Below are 22444 nucleotides of genomic sequence, written 5' to 3'. Positions count from 1 at the left end.
AAAGGAAACAAAGGGGAGAGAGCCATACTGTGTCCTCCTCTGAACTCCTGGACACTTTGTCTGTACTTACCTAACGGTGCATCACGGTCTTCCTGGTGTATCATAAATGTGTCCTAGCTCAAGAGCAGGATTAGGGTCTTTTCAAATTACCTACTGGGTACAGGAGGCCATCTTATGTGGAGTGGGAGCTCAGAACAGTTTGCGGAATCAAGGAATCAAAGAACTCCAGTTTATACTCATTATTGCCCATGGGGTCCCATGCCTGCTCCCTTCGTTACCCTGGTTTGCGCATTGCTGTGCTGAGCCATGCTATTAGCCATGGCCACTTCCAGTCCCCAGCTTTGCGCACTTGTCCCTCTCTGGCCTGAGCCTCTGGAGCCCTTCCTCTCTGTTGCACCACTCTGGGACACTCCTGCCTTCGTGTTCCACTCCTGTCCTTCTGCTTCCCCACCATGGCTCCCCCTCTTCCACCGGGGCTGATTTTCATTGACAGAGAAATCAACCACAGCCTTCAGCCCTCAGGACAGCAGAGCAGATCTAGGGCAAGAGAAGAGAGGACATGGTGAGTACTGGGCTCAGTGGTCCTGAGATGCCCCTCACCAACCACGTTCCCCTTGCAGGAGCAGGAGGCCACCTACCACCATGAGCAGCACCCTGTCACCCACAGACTTCGACAGCTTGGAGATCCAGGGCCAGTACAGCGACATCAACAACCGCTGGGACCTGCCTGACTCGGACTGGGACAATGACAGCAGCTCAGCCCGCCTCTTTGAGAGGTCTCGCATTAAGGCCCTGGCAGGTGAGGCCAGGGGAGGGCCAGGGGAGACGCTGAGGAGGCTGGGGAGAGAAGCTTGTCAGGAAGAGTCCTTTAACCTTATGGGAAGACCAACTTTCTCTCTAAGCTGCTACACAAGAGTAAGAAATCCAGATCACCCCCATCAAGCCCCTGGGCCCAACTTAGCACTGAGAGCAAACATCATACAATCCAGAATGTTCCCCAGCTTCCCTTCCCCCAGGCACAGGACTCAATTCTCTTCCTCTCTGTCCCTGAGTCATGGTTCCTAGCTCTTTTTCACTTACTCCTGCCATCTCCACCCACCCATCTCCCTTACCTTTCATCCCCTTGTTGTGTCTTCCTTGGTCTTCACTGTCACCTCTCACACCTGTTCTCCCTCCCAGTCCATTATCCTCCCCTCTCCCTCCCCGCCTGTTCCTTCCACCTGCCGCCTGTTCCTCCCATTGTTTCATCTACCTGTTCCCTGAAGCAGGTTCCCTCCTCCCGCTGCTGGTTTCTGCAGCTGCCCATTCTCCCGGGTCTGCTCTCTACCCACCAAGGCCTCTGCCCTCCCCTAAGGCTTGGGCTCTTCCCTCAGCTTCTCGGAGCGAGCGCAAAGAAACCCGTCGGACGGGCCTCCCTGCGTTCCTGGAGGAGTTGTCATGGCAACAAGAGTGCAGCTGCCACCTGACACCACCAGGGGCTGGCGTGGGGCTGAGTCACCCACACACCCTAAGGCCACCCACCCCGTCTGGTTTCCCTCCTTCATCCCACCCTTGTCTTTTCCACCCACCTGCTGGCCTCCCAGCCCAGTACGGTGGGAGAGGCCGCAACTATTATTCCCCCCTCAGAGGCAGTGCTCCCAGCACGAGTGGGTGGCCTCCTGGAAGAAGGGAGACACTGAGGGGGTGGTTCCCAAACCGGGCTGCAGTTTTTACAGGATCACCCAGGGACATTTTTACAAATACAGGTTCCCAAGCCCCTCCCCTTCGTAGACACATTGAATTAGGATCTTTGAACATACGGTCCAGAAATCAGGATTTTTAAAAAGCTCTCCGGGTAACTCTTTTCAGGCAGCCCAGCATCCATCTGAGGACCCTTGGGTGATGGCTTTAGCTCTGGGGATCCCTCATCATTTTCTCCTGGACCTCACTGCCTTTTTGGTTGGGTCTTCAGGCTGGCTTATGAAATACACCTATCAGTGTTTCTACAGATGAGAACAGTGGGTTACGGACAATGTCACCTCTTTGAGGAAAAGTTTCCCTGGTACCCTGGTTTTGGATGCACGTTGCCTCTAGAACTGTCATGATGTCGGTGTGCACATGTCTTGTGCCACCCAGGACTGTTTCGATGTCTGTGCACATGACACATGATACCCAGGACCATCACCATGTTCACGCACACATGCCACCCGAGCTGTCATTTCTCCACCACCAAACCGGGCTCTCCCGAAGAGGCATCTCAGTATGGGCTTAGCCTAGCACTGCAGCTTGCACCTACTGGTGCAAATAAATACGGGATGAATGGAGACAGGAGAGAGGCAAGAGTAGGCTGTAAGGGGCAGGCGCTGAAGCCCAGAGAAAGGAAGGAAGAAGATCTGGCAGCTGTCCCTTTGGTGCTGCGCACTGGGGGCCTGGAATGGCCTGGCTGAGGAGGGCCTGGTGGGCCTAGCGGAAGGGAAGAGCCAGAACTGGAAGTGGTGACAAACAAGTAGGGAAGACACTAACACCTATTTCACAGATAAGGGGACTTGAGCAACCGCCTAAGCACAGAGCCTGGCACCTACTGAGCTGGTTTTGCCTCTTGGAGGATTTCTTTTTCTCTGCTCTGGGAGTTGGCGATTAAAGCTCATGTCCAGAAGGGGACTTCCCAGAGTCGCCCCAAGAGGGGCCAGCCTTGTTACACCTGCAAACCTTCGGGGGCCCACGCTGAGGCAGCCGGGGCGGTGGTGGGGGGGGGGGGGGACGGGGGGTTGCCGAGGGCAGTTCCCCGCTCGCCCCGCAGGGCCCGGCCCGCCACAGCCGACTGCGCTCCGCCTCCCGCCCCTCCCCCCGGCACCGTCCGACCTGTTTGTCGGGAGCGGCCTCTGTCTCCTCTCGCTCGCAGCCAGGTCTGTTCCGTCGACTTGCCCCGGAGCTCAGGCGCCCAGACGGCCGGAACACCGTTTCCCCCGCTCGGCGACACGTTCACCACCTTTGAGCCAACTCCCTGACGGGAGCCCAGGCGCTCGGGGACCCCGGGTTCCGGGGGCGGGGGAGGGGAGCGGACCGGTGGCGCCCCGCGCGGTGCGGGCAGGGCATGGGCGCAGGGCCCCGGGCCGCGTGAGAGGCAGCGGGCGGCATGAATGGGAACGGAGTGAGCAGGGCGCACGGGCCCGGCCTGAACGGGGCGGGCGACTTTTACTATGAGGCCGTGGAAGGGGCGCAGAGCCCCGGGGGCCTCCTGCTGTCGCCAGCCGCCTTCATCAACCCCGCTCAGTACGCCAGCGTGCTGGAAGGCCGCTTCAAACAGCTTCAAGGTGAGCTGCCGGGCTGGGGGGGGCACCGGGCGGGAGCAGCGGAGCATAGCCCGAGTGGGACATGGTCCGTGCTCAGCTGACGATGTGCCGGGGGGAGTGAATACAAGAGCCCACGAAAAACTTGGTACTGACAGAGTGGGGAAAGGCTTGGACGCCCTGGAAGAAGGGACAGTGAGCGTGGCGGCAGCACACAGGAGGGCACCCAGGCAGTCCACTGTGGCTGCTGAGGGTTTGGAGGTGAAGCACCTGCTGGGATAGCTGGAAGGAGAGAGGGTGGTGAGCGGGAAGGCTGAGCCACCTAGCGCTTGTCCCTGTTGCCCTGGGTTTCTGAGTGGGTGTCCCAAGGTGTGTGAGGGAGTGCGTCAGACAGGCTCAGGTATATTCTGAGCAGGCATGTGTTCATGCTGGCATCAATATTTCAGTGTATTTTTGGAACCCACTGTGTTTTGGGGTGTCCGTGGGTGTTGTGGGCACCTTGTGAAATTCTGCTTTGCCTCTGGTTCTTGGCTTTGCCCAGTTTTCTCCTAGCTGCCACTGTTTTCACGTCTTCCTCTCTTACCCTACCTGTGGGCCAAAATGGCCTCACCCCAGTGCACCTGGCATCAGGGCAGTCTCCACAGATCCAATAATGGCTGATGATCTGGGCAATCCCCAGCTCAGAAGGGGCCTGTGGACCCTGAAAGGAGGCCCACAGAGCAGGGGCCCATGGGTGCAGTTGTTAGGACCCCAAGGTTGGCCTGGGTAAGAGACAGAGGCTGGAGGTAAGAGACAGAAATAGACATGGGTGTGTTGTTATGTTTTATGGGTGAGGTGCCTAGGAATGTGAGACTCAGGGATGAGTCTTTTCAGTTTCTGAGATGCTGGTGCTGAGAAGGGAAACAGAAGTGACTCTTCAGACCCTGGCCACTTGGGTTGGGTCCTCACACTAGGCTTCTCTAGGGGAAATGGGCAGAAATCCTCGTGGCCAGAGCAGCTCCCAATAGCCTGCACTTCCTCCCTCACTTTGTCATTTATAACGTTTAAAATTTTAACTTTTCTGCAGAACCTAAAAAGCATGTGTTTATCAGCAGCCCTTCTTGCAGACCAGGCAGCAAGGCATTTCCTCACCTTCTTTGAGATCTGCACCTAACTCTGCCTGAAGTTTCCCCCTGTGTTTCTTGGGCTCAGTGTTTTCCCTATTCCCAGCTTTCAAGATTGTTTTCCTTCTTTGCATTGGAATGTTGGTGTCCTGGGACAGGATCCCCTTTCAGCCAATCAAATGAACCACCCCAGAAGTAGAGGAGCCTGTCTTTTCTTTAAATTATCCCAGGAGAGCAAGCTGACTCAGGAGGCTCGCAGCCTCTAATGTCATGTCCTTCTAATGACCACTTGGAAGAGCCGCCGCCGCCGCTGCTGCTGCTGCTGCTGTAATTTAAGTCCACGCCCTTTCCTTTGTCCATCACCAAAGAGAACAGCCACACCTCCTGCTGGTCCTGGTTTTCCTCCGGGTTAGATCATGCCTGGATAACTGTAACTCATCAAGGAGTAACTCATCATGTGTGCCAAGCTTCTTACATACATTGTCTCATTTAATCAACGTAGTGACCCGTTGAAGTAGAAAGTCGAGTAGTACGCCCGTTTTACAGATAAGGAAAGTGAGGCCCTGATGAAGTAACTGTTTCACCACTGTTACAGGATAGAGCCCTGGTCCCAGATCCTAGCCCTTCTCCGTATGTCTCACTGCCTCTAATTCCTTTCATCCTTTCTTCTCAAAGCCTGTTTTTCTCATTTTTATTTTTTACCTTATGAGCTCATTCCATTTTCTTTATTTCCTGCTTTTAAGTTAGGGGTTTTCATCTCAGGCACCTTCCTTCCCCTCCTGCATACCCGACCTCACTTCTAGTCTCTCAAGCACCCCCAGGCCCCTAACCCTGTCAACTGGTATTTAGAAGCAGGTGCACTGTACTTGAAGGCTAGAAATGACCCCATATCGCTGCCACAGATGAGCGAGAAGCTGTGCAGAAGAAAACCTTCACCAAGTGGGTGAACTCACACCTGGCCCGGGTGACATGCCGGGTGGGAGACCTGTACAGCGACCTCCGGGATGGACGTAACCTCCTGAGGCTCCTCGAGGTGCTCTCAGGAGAGACACTGGTAAGCTGTGGTCATAGAGGAGGAGGGAGCCCGAAAAACAGTGGGCAAGGGGACAAACTTGGAGTTGCCCTTCGAGAGGAATGACAGCACAGAATGGAAAGCAGTTGGCTGTTGTCTGCTCAGAGGATGGTTTCAGTCGGAGAGGCTTTGCTACATGGATTAAATAGGAGCATTGCTTCATGGAGACAGAAACAGTGGCCCCATTGAAAACATTTCTTTTCCCACCCACTCTGGGTGCAATTAATTCCCTTGGGAATCTTAATCTGCCCAAGCCTGATCTGGAACCTCAGCTTTGGCTGTGTGAACTTTGGCCCAGCCTTGAGGGCTGTCCCTGTGTTCCTGAGGGGGGTCATGGGGAAGGTGTGCAAAGGAGGGCCTTGGGAAGGCTAGGAGGGAAGGAGGAGGAGGCCCATGGATTCATGCCATTGTGTCCTCTGTCCCTCAACAGCCAAAGCCCACAAAAGGCCGCATGCGGATCCACTGCCTGGAGAACGTGGACAAGGCGCTACAGTTCCTGAAGGAGCAGAAGGTGCACTTGGAAAATATGGGCTCCCATGACATTGTGGACGGAAACCACCGTCTGACCCTTGGGCTGGTCTGGACCATCATCCTTCGATTCCAGGTACCCCACAGAGTGTCGCGCAGAATGTGCTTCACACATTGGTGCTGTGCCGTGGACAGGCACTGCCAGTCCCTGGCACGATCGATATAAACAGGAAGGGTCTAGAACCTTGTATAGCACTTTGTGGTTGCTGCGATATCCAGGCCCCAGATCAAGGGACTCTCCTCCTTAAACAGAGTAGAGACCAGTGTGGGTGTTGTCAAACTTCTGTGGCCAGTTCCCTGTGGCCCGGTTTGTTGACTGGTCACATGTAGTACGACCACATGTTGGACCACAAGGGACTGGAGATTTTACAGACTGAACTTTCACCCCTGAAAGTTTGAGAACTGCATTTGGGGCCTGGTCATTGGTCCACTCCTCTGTCTCAAACTCTGCTTGCCTCCCTAAAACAGTCACCGTACCGTTCCTTATGCTCTGAGCACAGGCAGTCCAGTGTCCCCTTTCTCCCTGGGTGTAACCTTTTCAGCTCCTCCCAGCCCTGAGCAGAACTCCATCAGTGTCCCCTTTAAAACCCTGCTCTCAGGCACTCGTGGGTCCCCACCTGGAGGAGGCAGCAACCTTCGTTTTGAGGAACGTCCACTATTCTGACATCTTACCCCATCTTGATGCCTCAGATCCTTTTGAACCAATGTTTTGTGGTCACTCGCCTAGGAGGAACGGTCCCAGGCTCTGTTCCTGGACCCCTATCACAGGAGTCTAAAGAGCAGTTTCCTGCTGTACATTTCTGAGTATCTCCAATAACTCCAGGAGCCCTTGTTCAAAGAGTGAGGATCTTCTTTCTCTCCTTCTTAGATCCAGGACATCAGTGTGGAAACAGAAGACAACAAGGAGAAGAAGTCAGCCAAGGATGCCCTACTGCTGTGGTGCCAGATGAAGACCGCGGGGTGAGGCTGCCCAGGGACCATGGCCTTGGAGGGTTGGATGCACCAAGGCTGTGTGGTAAAGGAGGCCTGGGCTCCAGGACCCATTAGCTGGGGATCCATCATTGAGTTGCAGACCCGGGCTAGGCCCTACTTACCATTTGTCCCGGTCTCTGTATATAGGTATCCCAATGTCAACGTGCACAACTTCACCACCAGCTGGAGAGATGGTCTGGCCTTCAACGCCATTGTGCATAAACACCGGTGAGGAGCCAGGGTTAGCGAGCCCACCCGAGCTGCCGGGTTGGTTAATGGCCTAGGGGCACACACACGCACAAACAGTGAGATGGGCCATCCGGCAGTTATGAGGAATGAACATTCAGAGAAGAGCTGGGATGTAGGGGGCAACACGATGCACAGAGGGCAGGGATGGGAGCCGAGATGGGGAGGGATGGGTGGGTGTGGGTTTAGGGTCCTTGGTTCTGGACAAAATGGAGTTGGTGACAAGGATAAAGAATAGGGGTAGCTTTACTTTTCCTCTTTAGGAGCTCATGTGCTCCCAATGCCTTCTATATTCCCCCTCGTTGCAGGCCGGATCTGCTGGATTTTGAGTCACTGAAGAAATGCAATGCACACTACAATCTGCAAAACGCTTTCAATCTGGCCGAGAAGGAGCTGGGGCTCACGAAACTGCTGGATCCTGAAGGTGGGGCAGAGGGATCTACCAAAGACGCTGCGGGATAGAGATAGAAGGCAGATGATGAGTGGGCGCCTGGGGCTGGCAGAGGGGTGGGGTGTGTGCATGGGAGGTGACTGCTAATGGATATGGGGTTTCCTTTGGGGGGTGATGTTCCAGAATAGATAGTGGTGAGGGCTGCACGTCCTTGTGAATATACTAAAAACTGCTGAATAGTATACTTAATTTTTAATTTTTTTTTAATGTTTATTTTTGGAGGAGAGAGAGAGAGAGACAGAGCATGAGCTGGGGAGGGGCAGAGAGAGAAGGAGACACAGAATTTGAAGCAGACTCTGGGCTCTGAGCTGTCAACACAGAGCCCAACGCAGGCTCGAACTCACAAGCTATGCCACCATGACCTGAGCAGAAGTCGGGCACTTAACCGACTGAGTCACCCAGGCGCCCCATGAATAGTATACTTTATTTTTTTTATTAAAAAAAATTTTTTTTATGTTTATTTTTGAGACAGAGAGATAGACAGAGTGTGAGCAGGGGAGGGGCAGAGAGAGAGAGGGAGACACAGATCTGAAGCAGGCTCCAGGCTCTGAGCTGTCAGCACAGAGCCCGCCGCAGGGCTTGAACTCACGAACGGTGAGATCATGACCTGAGCTGAAGTCGGACACTTAACTGACTGAGCCACCCAGGCGCCCCTGAATAGTATACTTTAAAAGGGTGAATTTTATGGTATGAGAATTATATCTCAATTAAAAAAAAAAAAAAAAAAAAAAGCTGTGGGAAGAGGTGCCACCCTGTGGCAGAAAGAGCCCTAGGCTACAGTTCCATCCCAGCCCCACCATGGACCAGCTCTAGATCCAGTCACTTAGCCTCTCTGTGGCTTAGTTTCCTCATCTCTAATATGGGAAGATTGGTCTATGTGGTCTCTAAGGCCCTTCTCATTCTAAAATTCTAGGGTTCTAAATAAAGCTGCATGACCTTTTTTTAAAAAATTTTTTAATGTTTATTTTTGAGAGAGAGAGAGAGAGAGACAGAGTGTGAGCAGGGGAGGGGCAGAGAAAGAGGGAGACACAGAATCCGAAGCAGGCTCCAGGCTCTGAGCTGTCAGCACAGAGCCCAATGTGGGGCTCAAACCCACAGACTGCAAGATCATGACCTGAGCTGAAGTTGGATGCTTAACCGACTAAGCGACTCCAGCGCCCCTAAGCCGCATGACCTTGAGGACTCACCAAACGTGGGCCTTACAGTCAGCAGCCCCTGCTGACTGGCCTCTGTGGTTCTGACATTAACACTGGTGAGACTGGCCATAGCCACCAGGCTTTTATTTGGTACCTGGCACTGCACTTGATGTTTCAATTAATTTAATCCTCACAACACCCCCTTGAAATCAGTACTGTTATTATTCTCCATTTATGGAGGAGAAGATGGGGACCTATAACAGGGTTAAGTGACTTTCCCAAGGTCATACAGCTGGTGGAGCAGAGAGTCAAACTCCAGACCTGTTTGCTCAGCCACATCTGGGAGAGCAGAGAACAGTCTTGGTGCCTCCAGGAAAGGGAGGCAGAGAAGGGCCAAGGGGCTTCCCAGCTGGAAACGCCCCTTCTTAAACTCCCTGGGCAGACTTGGGTCTCGGTTGTTTTCTCCCTGTTTTCCATCCCACCATAGCCCCATCTCAGTCCCTCTCAGTCCAGAGTGACAACAGCTAACTGGTGTTAGAGGGAGAGCAAATGTAGGATCCTGGGAGAGCATTGGAGAAGCACAGCTATAATAAAGAACATTTATGCAAAGCTAAGTATCCTGTAACTTGATGAGGTGATTCCAGTGGTTCCTGCCTGCCTGTGAGCTTTCAGGAGTAGTCAAAGGGCTGCTGGTCCTCTAGTCTTCCCTTTAGGCAGGATGGAATCTGCCTAATAGAACCCAGGGATTTCAAGTCCTAGTCAGCCTTCGCCCTTGTGGTAGAAGCTGATTTGCCTCAAGGACATTCACCTCCTTGGACCCATAGCTGAACTTTGGGATTGAGGTCGAAAATAGCCGTGACCATGCCCCAAGATGGCCCTGAGAACTGCTGGGGCTCACTGGGCCTGTCCCTCTGAACATCCTGGGTGCAGGAAGCTTACTTTGTACCCTCCGTCTTGCTGCCCCTGAATCCATTGACTTCTTAGACATCTTTCCAGTTCTTAAGTACAAGATCCATCCCCAGACAGGAATACGGTTTCTTTCCTTACCTTTCTTCCCCTAAACAACTAACTTTGGTCTCCACTAGAAACAGTAGGTAAAAACCTCCTTGGGCTTCTGAATTTTGTCCTCTGCTTGTTTCTAGGAGGGAAAAAAAAAAAAAATCTTAGCTTTTGCATGCCCTTTTAGTCCAAAGGATTTATTTGTCATTTTGTACTGAGAGGTACTGGAAAGAGGTCAGTCTTGGAGGGTTGGGGATGGGGTGAGGCTGGGACTGGGGTGAGTGATTCAAGCTGCAGGTGGATTTCTGGGAGGCAGGTTCCTAATCTCTAAGCATACATGACTGACCTGGGTGATCCTTTTTCTCAGATGTGAATGTGGACCAGCCAGATGAGAAATCAATCATTACTTACGTGGCTACTTATTACCACTACTTCTCCAAGATGAAGGCCCTGGCTGTGGAAGGCAAAAGGATTGGCAAGGTATTCCCCACCACGGGGTGGTCAGCACAGAGGTCTGGCCTGGAGGTCTTCCTCCCCTAAAGCAGAGACAGGGCGGAGCTGTGGGGCTGGGCCAGGGACCCCATGGGCAGGCCCCCCATGTCACTGTCTCACAGGTGCTGGACCATGCCATGGAGGCAGAGCGTCTGGTAGAGAAGTACGAGTCCCTGGCCTCAGAACTGCTGCAGTGGATTGAGCAAACAATTGTGACCCTCAACGACCGGCAGCTGGCCAACTCCCTGAGCGGGGTCCAGAACCAGCTACAGTCCTTCAATTCCTACCGCACGGTGGAGAAGCCACCCAAGTAGGTGCCTGGGGACCACCCCCTGCAGCAGCATGCCTGCCCTGAGCCGTGCTCATGGGAGAAGGAGCCTAAATTAGGGGGGCCTTTTGGGAGGGAAATTTGGCAGGACATAAATGCAGCGAAGGCTCATGTCTCCCAGCTCAAAGTGCCAGAAGCAATTCCAATATAAATTTTTTAAATGATTATCCATTTTTAAAGATCATGCTGTAGGAATGCTTGCTGCAGTAGAGTCAGTGCAATCCACTCGGATAAGATTACTGGCTGGGTGTTGCAGAACCCTATTCCAGCTCAGGGCCAGGGGGACTGGATCTGACAGGAGGGTCATAACCAGCAACACGGTGTGCGACTGGTGACGTACACGTTGCAAAGGTTCTTACTGTTTACCTATATTAGAAATTGGCTTTTTTTCAAGTGCAGAATTGCCATTAGGCAGTTCTCTACTGTGCATGCTAAACCTTCTGTTTTCCTGTTTTTGAGCTTTTTCGGAATTAATGTGTTTCGGCTCCAGAACGAACACTGATCCAGCAAATATCTGTTCCTACACATTCCAAGAATGATTTAAGGTGTGCCCTTTGACCCAGAAAGGCCTCTTCTGGGCACTGAACAAAGATATAGCTTCCAGGATGTTCACTAACCTGACCTTTGTAAAAGCAAAATGAGTCATGGGATAGCCACTGAAATTAATGTTGAAGAGCTGCATTTGTTGACATGAAAAGACGTTCATGAAAAATAGGTGAAGAAGCAGTTTACAGAACTGCTTATTTGTAGACAGCAGGGAGCAAACGGCAAAAAGTTCGGGTTCAAAGTATCTGAGTTCAAATCCTGGCTTTGCCGTCAAGCAGTCCTGAGCATTGGGCATCTTACTGAGCCTCTCTGTGCCTGTTTTCTCATCTGGAAAATGGGGATAATAAGAGAATGCGGATAATAGTAAGAACCAAATGAGAGGGCCTGGCTCACAGTGGGGGGGCCCTTGGCCAACATTAGGTGTGGTTCTGATATAATCCCATCTGTGTACAAAAAAAGAAGAGGAAGCACATGCCTGCCAAAGGGCAACCGGCCGTTTCTGTATGGGTTTCATTTGCTCTAAAATTATGTTCTTTTTGCCTACCAATATTTTCTGGCCTTTGCACTGAAACCATGCATTGCTTTCATGAGAAGAAAAGCAACCCAGGACACTTTATTTTGAGATGTAAAGCGATCCTGTGCCTAAGTGGCCCTTGACCCCAACCTGGCCTCCTACCTCAGGTTCACCGAGAAGGGGAACTTGGAAGTTCTGCTCTTCACCATCCAGAGCAAGCTGCGGGCCAACAATCAGAAGGTCTATACGCCCCGCGAGGGCCGGCTCATCTCTGACATCAACAAGGTGCACGGCCTCCCTTCCTGTCCCACCGATGTCCCATCCCTGGCACCAGCCCCCACTACCCCAACTGGAACACTCGTCCAGGCTCCCCACGGCCCTCCCCGGTACAGATATGACTCACACATCCTCCTGTGCATCCTGCACATCCCCCCTTCCTCCTCCGTCTGTCTCTTCGTGCAAGTGCACATAATAAAATTACACCCTAGTTCCTTATCTTGTTCAGCATACCCCGAGTTCGCTGTCTCTACTTTTTTTTTTTCACAATGTTGTGAGATTAATGTAAGTAATAGGGTTCACCTGCGGTCCCACCACCACAAACAAATCCAGTGGTCTCCACCGTTCCCTGTCCCTTTCCAGTCCTCATCCACAAGCAGATGAGCTGTCACGCAGCTCCGTGGCACTCACGTCGTCCCACTTCTCATACTTCCACGCACAAATGTCTAACCAACTACATTCCACAGACCCAGCAGACTGAGCTTCCGTGGGACTCATAGTGTGCCCTCGGTCCTGATGATCCCTCCCCACCCTCACTTCCTGAGCCCTGGTTCTTTTGCACCAATCCCATCCCCACCTCGCAGGCTTGGGAGCGGCTGGAGAAAGCTGAGCATGAGCGTGAGCTGGCCCTGCGCACCGAGCTGATCCGCCAGGAGAAGCTGGAGCAGCTGGCCGCCCGCTTCGACCGCAAGGCCGCCATGCGGGAGACCTGGCTTAGTGAGAACCAGCGCCTTGTGTCCCAGGTAAAACACAGGGGGCTCTTGGCCTGTGCAGGCTGGGCAGGAGAAATGGGAGAGCGAGTGGTGGATTAGGAGCTCTGCAACATGGGGAGCTAATGAAACCAGGAATCCATCGCACGGATAAGAAGACCAGGAATCCCTGGAACGGGGGACCAGAGGCTTGCACTGGAGAAAGGGTTAGTGAGATAGGATGGGATAGGATAGGGACGAGACAGAGCCACCTTGCAAAGTTGACATCTTGCAGTGGAAGCCCTCTGGGGAGCAGAAGGGACCGGCGAGCAGAGGTGGTGGCCCTGAGCTCCTCAACTTCCCCTGCCTGCCCTCTGCCTCAGGACAACTTTGGGCTGGAGCTGGCGGCCGTCGAGGCAGCAGTGCGGAAACACGAGGCCATCGAGACGGACATCGTGGCCTACAGTGGTCGGGTGCAGGCTGTGGATGCCGTAGCCGCAGAGCTGGCCGCCGAGCGCTACCACGACATCAAGCGCATTGCCGCGCGGCAGCACAACGTGGCGCGGCTCTGGGACTTCCTGCGGCAGATGGTGGCAGCCCGGCGGGAGCGGCTCCTCCTCAACCTGGAGCTGCAGAAGGTGTTTCAGGACCTGCTCTACCTCATGGACTGGATGGAAGAGATGAAGGTAGCAGCGGGCTGCGGGCTGTGGGTGAAGATGATCAGGGCAGTGACAGCGTGACTGGGGACCTGTTCCCTTGGCGCATCTTGGTGGAGTATGTCTTAGTGCAGGGCCCTGACCCCTATTCAGGTGCACAGAGCAAACGGCCCCGTCTGCACGGGGCTCACATTCTGGTGGGAGGAGGCTGATGATAAAACCCACGGACTCACCTGGTTGGCTCAGTCGGTAGAGCATGTGACTCTTGACCTCAGGGTCATGGGTTCGAGCCCCACATTGGGCATGGAGCCTACTTAAAACAAAACAAAGCAAAACAAAAAGCAAAACACTCCACGAGCCTATCAAGAAACAAAATAGCAGGTGGACATAAAGCCCACGAGGAAACTGAACAGGGTCATGTTATAAACTGGTCCAGGAAGGCATCTGAGAAGATGCCATTGCAGAATAACTGAAGGAGCCAGCACAGGGAGATCGGAGCAGGCACTGTTTCAGGCAGAAGGAACAGCCTTGGACCTGCACAGGCGTGCCGTGTTCAGCGAGAGCAGGAGGGCAGTGGCTGAGATAAGGGTGGAAGCAGCCAGCTCACCCAGGGCCTTCCAGGCCTGCTCAGGGGGATGAGTTTTGTTCAAAGTCATATGAAGCACTGAGAATGATTGGAAGGTTTTGGAAAGGAGAGACACGATTCTGCCTTAATGTTCTCAGAGGTCACCTTGACCATGAGGTAAAGGAGGACCGTGGGGAGCTAGAGTGGGAGCCAAGGGGCCAGTTAGAGGTGGTGTAGTGACCTGTGCAAGGGATGGGGATGAGGCTGGGTCTGGAGAGACACTGAAGTTGCTGGGGTGCTGGGGACTAAGCCATGACCGCAGGAGGGTGGCAAGAATCTGGGTCTGAGAAGATGAGTCAGAACAGAGATTTCAGGAGCAAGGGTTAGTAAGAAAGTCGTTCCACAGGAGGGGAGTTGGGTACAAAATGGCCAGGGAGCCTGGACAGAGCTGGGGTGTCACTGTGTGTGTGTGAGAGAGAGAGAGAGAGAGAGAGAGAGAGAGAGCTGTCGCACATGAGCAGGTGTGCTCATCTGGGTGTGACACCCAGAGCTCCCCCACAGAGGGGGTTAGGAGGTTCCGTGGATCCAGGAAAAGGGAGCAAGGTTAGCCCATGTGTGTGTCAGGACTGAAAGAGGCCTGGCGGGGGTGGGTGGGTCCTCGGTGGCCCTCGGAGAGCCATGGGCATGCCACCTGTCCTGGCAGGGCCGGCTGCAGTCTCACGACCTGGGCAAGCACCTGGCTGGAGTGGAGGACCTGCTGCAGCTGCACGAGCTGGTGGAGGCAGACATCGCTGTGCAGGCTGAGAGGGTGCGGGCCGTGAGCGCCTCCGCACTGCGCTTCTGTGACCCAGGGAAAGGTGAACACGGGATGGTGGGGGGAGCGGAGAAGGGGAGGGAGGGTCTGGGGAGGAGAACATTAAGAACTGAAGCAGCAAGGCCAGGGAAAACCAGGGACAGGAAGGATGAGGGGTGGATGGTAGGTGACTGAGCTAGGGAGGGAGCCCTGAGAGGTGGGGGGGGGGGGGGGGGGGGGGGGTGGAGATTTGTAACCATGGATGGGTAGAGGCCGCAGGGTGGCTGAGTCACAGCTCTCAACCCTCCACTCTGACCTTTTCAGAGTACAAGCCGTGCGACCCACAGCTGGTGTCAGAGCGGGTGGCCTCCCTGGAGCAGAGCTACGAGGCGCTGTGCGAGTTAGCAGCGGCCCGGCGGGCCCGCCTGGAGGAGTCCCGACGCCTCTGGCGCTTCCTCTGGGAGGTGGGTGAGGCCGAGGCTTGGGTTCGGGAGCAGCAGCACCTGCTGGCCTCAGCAGAAACTGGCCGGGACCTGACCGGCGTCCTCCGCCTGCTCAACAAACACACAGCCCTGCGAGGCGAGATGAGCGGCCGGCTAGGGCCCTTGAAGCTTACGCTGGAGCAGGGCCAGCAGTTAGTTGCGGAGGGCCATCCCGGGGCGGGCCAGGCCGCCGCCCGCACAGCCGAGCTGCAAGCACAGTGGGAGCGGCTGGAGGCCCTGGCAGAGGAGCGTGCTCAGCGGCTTGCCCAGGCCGCCAGCCTCTACCAGTTCCAGGCAGACGCAAACGACATGGAGGCCTGGCTGGTGGACGCGCTGCGCCTGGTGTCCAGCCCCGAGCTGGGGCACGACGAGTTCTCCACGCAGGCCCTGGCCCGACAGCATCGGGCCCTGGAGGAGGAGATCCGGAGCCATCGGCCAGCCCTGGATGCCCTGAGGGAACAGGCCGCAGCCCTGCCTCCTGCACTGAGCCGCACGCCCGAGGTGCAGGGCAGGGTGCCCACGCTGGAGCGGCACTACGAGGAGCTGCAGGCCCGGGCAGGCGAACGAGCGCGGGCCCTGGAGGCAGCCCTGGCGCTTTACACCATGCTCAGCGAGGCCGGGGCCTGTGGGCTGTGGGTGGAGGAGAAGGAGCAGTGGCTCAATGGGCTGGCCCTGCCCGAGCGCCTGGAGGACCTGGAGGTTGTGCAGCAAAGGTAGGCCCCCTGCTGGCTCCCTCGGGGGGGGGGGGGGGGGGGGGGGGGGGGGGGGGGGGCGGGGAAGGCCTTGTGAGCTGGGAGGCCAGCATGTGGGTGGCGGGCCCTGCCATAAACTGTCTGCTCTTGCTACAACCCTTGAGTCTTAACGATTGTTTTCATTTTAATGAAAAATATTTTCAGAGAAAACATTAGGGGCCCCTGGGTGGCTCCGTGGGTTAAGAGTCCCAACTGTTGGTTTCAGCTAAGGTCATGATTTCATGGTTTGTGGGTTCGGGCCTCACATCGGGCTCCGTGCTGACAGTGTGGAGCCTGCTTCGGATTCTCTCTCTCTCCCTCTCTCTCTCTCTGCCCCTCCCCAGCTCTCTCTGTCTCTCTCTCAAAAGTAAATAAACTTAAAAAAGTTTTTTTAAAGAAGAAAATGTTATACAGCAAGCTCCTATATACCCAATCATCCAGATTCAATAATTGTCAGTATCTTTCTATATTTGGTTATTTTTCCTTTTCTTAAAAAAATTTTTTTTCGCGTTTATTTATTTTTGAGAGAGAGAAAGAGAGCACAAGCAGGGGAGGGGCAGAGAGAGAGGGAGACACAGAATCCGAAGTAGGCTCCAGGCTCCGAGCTTTCAGCTCAGAGCCTGACGCGGGGCTCGAACTCAGGAACTGTGAGATTATGACCTGAGCTGAAGTCAGACGCTCAACCAACTGAGCCACCCAGGCGCCCTTTTCCTTTTAAAAGTTAGCAAATCCCCACATTATCATTTTCACTTCTACATTCTTCAGGATGTGTCCTCTAACATATTAAGAAGTATTCCGAAATATAGTAAATTATTTTTTAATTGCATGTGTGGACTTAAAAGAGCTGAGGCTTTGATGTTACAAACCTTTAGGCAGATACACTGATTAACCTCTTATGAAGTAGGTTTACTTACAGAATAATACATCTTAAAATCATTTAGAAAGGACATTTTTCTTACAGAACCACAATACCATTCTCACATAGAACAGAAACAGCAATTCCTTGATGTCTGTTACTCATTCCATAATCAAATTTCCTGGTGGCTTAAAAAATGTATTCAAAGATTTTTTTTCTTGGTTTTCAAGATATTCTATGACAGAGATCAGCAAACTACAATCCTGGGGCCAAATCCAGCCTGCTGCCTGTTTTTTTTTTAAATAAAGCTTTATTGGAACAGAGCCATGCTCATTCGTTTTACGTATGGTCCCTGGCTGCTTTTACTTTTTTGTATTGCTCTACAATAGCAGAGCTAAATTCTCTTGACTGGGATCTTATGGCCCAAAGGCCTAAAACACTTGCTATTTGGCCCCTTACAGAAAATGTTTGCAGACTCTGTGAGAATATCCAACGCCCCTAGGAGAAGTTATGCTTCACATCTTTATCATGCAAACAAATTTTTGGTTGTCAATTCATTTTTTAATACATGTTAATAGGAGGGGACCCAGGTAGGCAGCAAAGGGGTTCCAGGAAGAATGGGGAGGTTCCCGTAAAGGGTGAAGCCCTGGGCCAGGAATTTGTTTGGCTTGTGCAACTGTTCGTGAGATTCGCTTTCATCATCTCCTTGATTAACTCCAGAGGGGATTGCTTTTCTACTTGCTTGGGGGGAACTGAGGCTCCCCACTTGAGCCACGGATACTGCAGGTATTATACGTGATGATGTGCAGAGGCTCCTGAAGATCAGCCTCGGGTGGACAGAGAGGAGTTTTCCTGGGCATCCAGGGGAGATGGGCTGGTGCATCACTGCTCCCACAATCCACAGCCACTGCTTCCACCGTCTTCCACCCTCTCAGGTTCGAGACCCTGGAGCCTGAAATGAACGCCCTTGCAGCACGGATTACTGCTGTGAATGACATTGCGGAGCAGTTGCTGAAGGCCAAACCCCCGGGCAAGGACAGTATCATCAATACCCAGAAGCAGCTGAACCACAGGTGGGGTTGGGGAGGGCAACCAAGAAAGGATGCAGCAGACAGGGATGGCAGCCAGAGGGAGTTCTGTAGGGCATGGAATGGAGGCTAAAAACGAGGAAGGAAGGTCATCAGGAACATGTTATGGGGCAGAGGCGGGAAATGTTGAGAGAAATGAAGGGGGTAAAGGTAATCCGAAAGGACTTGTGCCTGGACAGGGAGCAATCGAGGGGTCAGGAGGGTGAGCAAGGAGCAGCCTCTTTAACAAGCAGAAGCAGGTGGAGGAATATGCCAAAGGAGAGAGAGGCAAGGAAGAAGCTTCCAAGTATACCTAAATGGGGCAGGAAAGCTGAGCAGCTCTAGACACCAGGCCCTCCTTCTACTCTCAGGTGGCAGCAGTTTAGGACCCTGGCAGACGGCAAGAAGGCAGCCCTGACATCGGCCCTGAGCATCCAGAACTACCACTTAGAGTGCACAGAGACCCAGGCCTGGATGAGAGAAAAGACCAAAGTCATTGAGTCCACCCAGGGCCTGGGCAATGACTTGGCCGGGGTGCTGGCACTGCAGCGGAAGCTGGCCGGCACCGAGCGGGACCTGGAGGCCATCGCCGCTCGGGTGGGCGAACTGACTCGAGAGGCAAATGCCCTGGCTGCTGGCCACCCCGCCCAAGCCCCTGCCATCAATGCCCGGCTTGGAGAGGTGCAAGCTGGCTGGGAAGACCTAAGGGCCACCATGCGACGGCGAGAAGAATCACTGGGTGAGGCGCGGCGGCTGCAGGACTTCCTGCGCAGCTTAGATGACTTCCAGGCTTGGCTCGGTCGCACGCAGACCTCTGTGGCCTCTGAAGAAGGGCCGGCTACCCTGCCTGAGGCAGAGGCCCTCCTGGCCCAACACGCAGCCCTGCGGGGAGAGGTGGAGCGGGCCCGGGGCGAGTACAGCCGGCTCCGGGCCCTGGGTGAGGAGGTGACCCGGGACCAGGCTGATCCGCAGTGCCTCTTCCTACGGCAGCGACTCGAAGCCCTGGGAACCGGCTGGGAGGAGCTGGGCCGCATGTGGGAGAGCCGGCAAGGCCGTCTGGCCCAGGCCCATGGCTTCCAAGGCTTCCTGCGGGATGCTCGCCAGGCCGAAGGTGTGCTCAGCAGCCAGGTAAGAGCCCTGGGACACAAAGTCCCACCCAGGAAGAGAGGGAACTAGGGGTGGGGAAGTATGGAGGAGAGAAGTGGGTGGGGAGGAAATGGCAGTGAGGGAGTAGTTGAAGAACCAGGATGGACAGAGAGGGCATGTTAGAAGAATATGGGCGGGGCGCCTGGATGGCTGGGTTGGTGAAGCGTCTGACTCTTGGTTTCGACTCAGGTCATGATCTCACGGTTGATGGATTTGAGCCCCTCCCTCAGGCTCTGCGCTGACAGCATGCTGCCTGCTTGGGATTCTCTCTCTCCCTGCTCTCTCTGCCCCTCACTCACTCATTCTCTTTCTCTCAAAATAAATAAACATCCCAAAAAAAGTTGATTTAAAAAAAAAAAAGAAAAATGTGGGAGTAAAACAAACAAACAAACAAAGATGTAGATACCTGGCTGGCTCATTCAGTAGAACATGCGACTCTTGATCTCAGGGTCGTGAGCTCAAGTCTCACATAGGGTTAGAGCTTACTTTAAAAAAAAACAAAAACAGGGGCGCCTGGGTGGCGCAGTCGGTTAAGCGTCTGACTTCAGCCAGGTCACGATCTCGCAGTCCGTGAGTTCGAGCCCCGCGTCGGGCTCTGGGCTGACGACTCAGAGCCTGGAGCCTGTTTCCGATTCTGTGTCTCCCTCTCTCTCTGCCCCTCCCCCGTTCATGTTCTGTCTCTCTCTGTCCCAAAAATAAATAAATGTTGAAAAAAAAAAAAATTAAAAAAAAAAAAAAAAGATTAAACAGAATAAAAGATGTCGGTATAACTTACCAAAACTGGCTTGAGAAGAAATAGAAAACCTGACCTGCCATGTAAGTGTTAAATATGTGGCCAGAAAGAAGATAAAACGGGATCTGGGCTATTATGGTCCTCCTGCCTAGCTCCCTTGTAACTTTGCAAGACTGCAGCATAATCAGGCACCCCTCACCCCTCCACTCTGTCTTCAGAGTCAGGCTATCTCCTCTCCTCTCCCCACCTGGCCTCCATGTCTGATATGTCCTTTCAGGAAGTCCCTTCTGAAAAGTTGACAAGTGCTTTTGAGAAGTGAGCTCCGTACCTCTCCTCCCACACAGGAATACGTTTTGTCCCACACGGAGATGCCGGGGACACTCCAAGCTGCTGATGCCACCATAAAAAAACTGGAAGACTTCATGAGCACCATGGATGCCAACGGAGAGCGGATCCGCGGGCTACTGGAGGCTGGTCGCCAGCTGGTGTCTGAAGGCAACATCCATGCCGAGAAGATCCAGGAGAAGGCTGACTCCATCGAGAGGAGGTATGGTAAAGACAGTGGGTAAATGAGAGGCCCAAGGGGGAAGTGAGCGAAAACAGCATGGCCTGTTTCATTGAGGAAGAAGCTGGAGAACACAGCACAGGCAGACAGATGGTGGTGGGGGCTGACAAACAGTAGACGAGGAAGAACTAAGTGGTTGGAGAGAGACTAAGACAGGAGCTGGGAAGCCCTGCCTCCCCCACACCAGGGGAGATGAAGGCCACTGGCGTCGCTGGATGCTGGACATCAGGATCCCTGGATTGTCTTGCAGTGCTCCCGGAAGGCATTGTCCCCATAACAAGAGGACTGAAGGCTTCTAGGTTAGTTAGAGGGCCATAACCCTTTGACAGCAAGTTCAAGGGCCTCACAAGAGACTGTCATTACAGACACAAGAAGAATCAAGAAGCCGTGCAGCAGCTCTTGGGCCGCCTTCGGGACAACCGAGAGCAGCAGCATTTCCTACAAGACTGTCACGAGGTGAGGCTCTTGGTACCCCCATGTCCCCTCCGACATTCCCTAGCCATCCCTTTGATAAAACGCCCTGGCTCTCTGAGCCTAGAGTAAGTCCACTGCGGTATCACCTGAATAAGTATCACCTGAATAAGCCACCTGCATGGCTTCTCCCCACATCCACCACTTCTCCCAGCTCACCTCGCCCCCTTATGCTCCCCTCCATCTGAAATGTGCTCTGCCCTTCTCCACCCCTGCTCTACGCTTGGTCCAGCTGAAGCTCTGGATTGATGAGAAGATGCTGACAGCCCAGGACGTGTCCTACGATGAGGCCCGCAACCTGCACACCAAGTGGCAGAAGCACCAGGCGTTCATGGCTGAGCTGGCCGCCAACAAAGACTGGCTGGACAAGGTAGACAAGGTGAGTGGTGTGACAACAGCAGCAGGAAGAGAGCCCTGGGGCCTCGTCTGGACAGGATCATGGCCACAGTACAGGGAGGGATCCTGGCTTTAGTCTATGGTTCCTTCAGGGTTACAGGTCACGGGGCCTCTGGTGCCAAACCTCCAAGGTGGAGGGTTACGGTCTGGGGAACAAAGGTCTTCGGTCCATGAGACAGTGACTCCAGAACTGTGGGAAAGTACAAATTAGTAGTACGGGAGCCAAACTGCAGCCTTGGGTCAACACCATAACTATCCCTGGGTCCGGAGGAGGATGACGTTCTTCAGCAGGAGTCAGCAAACTTCTGCAAAGGGCCAGATGGTAAATATTTTCAGCTTTGCGGGCCACACGGTTTCTGCTACGTGCCAGTGCGGCACAAAAGCAGCCATAGAGAATACATACACGATTGGGTATAGCTGCGTTCCAATAAAACTTTATTTATAAAAACAAGTGGTGGGCCACATTGAGCCCACAGAGCACCTTTTTGCCAACCCTTGCTTTTGAGTCTTATTCTTCCTGGTACTTGGTACTTGGTACCACTTCCTCAAGAGCTGAGCACAGATAAAACTTTATTTCAACTCAGCAAGTATTCCTGGGCAACAATATGCGTGCTCAGCACTCTGCTAGATACTGCAAGGTATATAAAAAGATACTTTCCTTCCCTCAAGGGCATGATGGTTGGGGAGAGGAGGAGACCAGTGTATGCCCCGTGTTTCCATTTATTCAGCAAATATTACTATTTGCTGCTACTATATGCAAAAGCATTATATTAGGCACTGAGAAGGGTACATAGGCAGTTCCATTGTAGGCTCCACCCTTGAAGAATGACACTATAGCCAGGCTATGAGATGTATACACAAATACCTAAATTAAATCCAGAGCAGAATATAGCAAATGCAGTGAGAGAGGGCCTGATTAAGCCTAGGCCCTCTGTGTGTGCCTGTAAAGCTATGTACCAATAAAGCTTTGTTTACAAGGAGAGAAGACGCACAGGAATCCTAGAGGCTGGAGACTCCAGGGCAGTGCATGAAGGATGAGTAGAATTTGGACAAGCAGAGACACTGGAGGAAAAATGTTTCTAGGCAGAGAAAACCATGCACACAGGAAGCCCAAGATGCATAAGTGGGGTACCTATATGGGAGCAAGGGGGTAAGTCAGACTGGCAGGAACGTAGAATGTGTGAAGGGGCCCCATGGAAGAAAAGGTAGGAAAAGCCTGCTAGGCCAAGTCATGAAAAGCCTTGAACACCACGTAAGGACTGTGCATCGAAGTGTGGATTGTGCTGAAGGTTTGTGAAGTTACCCAAGCAGTGCTAGACTCTGACACTCATCCTGGCAGCCATGCACAAAGTGGCTTCAAGG

The 22444-nt window shown here is 53.5% G+C and overlaps 1 protein-coding gene across 4 annotated transcripts in view; it reads left to right on the top strand.

Annotated features, from left to right (window-relative positions):
- The window catches only part of SPTBN2 (spectrin beta, non-erythrocytic 2), a 44533-nt gene that overhangs the window by 11126 nt on the left and 10963 nt on the right, over positions 1-22444 (top strand). For 3 of the 4 annotated variants that reach the window (XM_045485964.1, XM_045485965.1, XM_045485962.1), the window contains 18 exons: positions 621-799; positions 5275-5426; positions 5875-6048; positions 6841-6932; positions 7092-7172; positions 7499-7614; positions 10144-10256; positions 10391-10578; positions 11824-11941; positions 12517-12675; positions 13005-13307; positions 14546-14699; positions 14960-15830; positions 17640-17777; positions 18143-18899; positions 19995-20197; positions 20581-20671; positions 20919-21065. In XM_045485964.1, the coding sequence (XP_045341920.1) occupies positions 643-799; positions 5275-5426; positions 5875-6048; positions 6841-6932; positions 7092-7172; positions 7499-7614; positions 10144-10256; positions 10391-10578; positions 11824-11941; positions 12517-12675; positions 13005-13307; positions 14546-14699; positions 14960-15830; positions 17640-17777; positions 18143-18899; positions 19995-20197; positions 20581-20671; positions 20919-21065 (4014 nt within the window). In that variant the 5' untranslated portion in view covers positions 621-642. Of the gene's footprint in view, positions 1-620; positions 800-2824; positions 3294-5274; positions 5427-5874; positions 6049-6840; positions 6933-7091; positions 7173-7498; positions 7615-10143; positions 10257-10390; positions 10579-11823; positions 11942-12516; positions 12676-13004; positions 13308-14545; positions 14700-14959; positions 15831-17639; positions 17778-18142; positions 18900-19994; positions 20198-20580; positions 20672-20918; positions 21066-22444 lie in introns of those variants that run through there. The other variant, XM_045485963.1, reaches the window with a different exon arrangement.

Source organism: Leopardus geoffroyi, chromosome D1, assembly GCF_018350155.1.
Source record: "Leopardus geoffroyi isolate Oge1 chromosome D1, O.geoffroyi_Oge1_pat1.0, whole genome shotgun sequence".
In the NCBI taxonomy this organism is placed as follows: domain Eukaryota; kingdom Metazoa; phylum Chordata; class Mammalia; order Carnivora; family Felidae; genus Leopardus; species Leopardus geoffroyi.
Note: the sequence above shows the minus strand (reverse complement) of the source record. Positions and strands in the feature narration are given on the sequence as shown.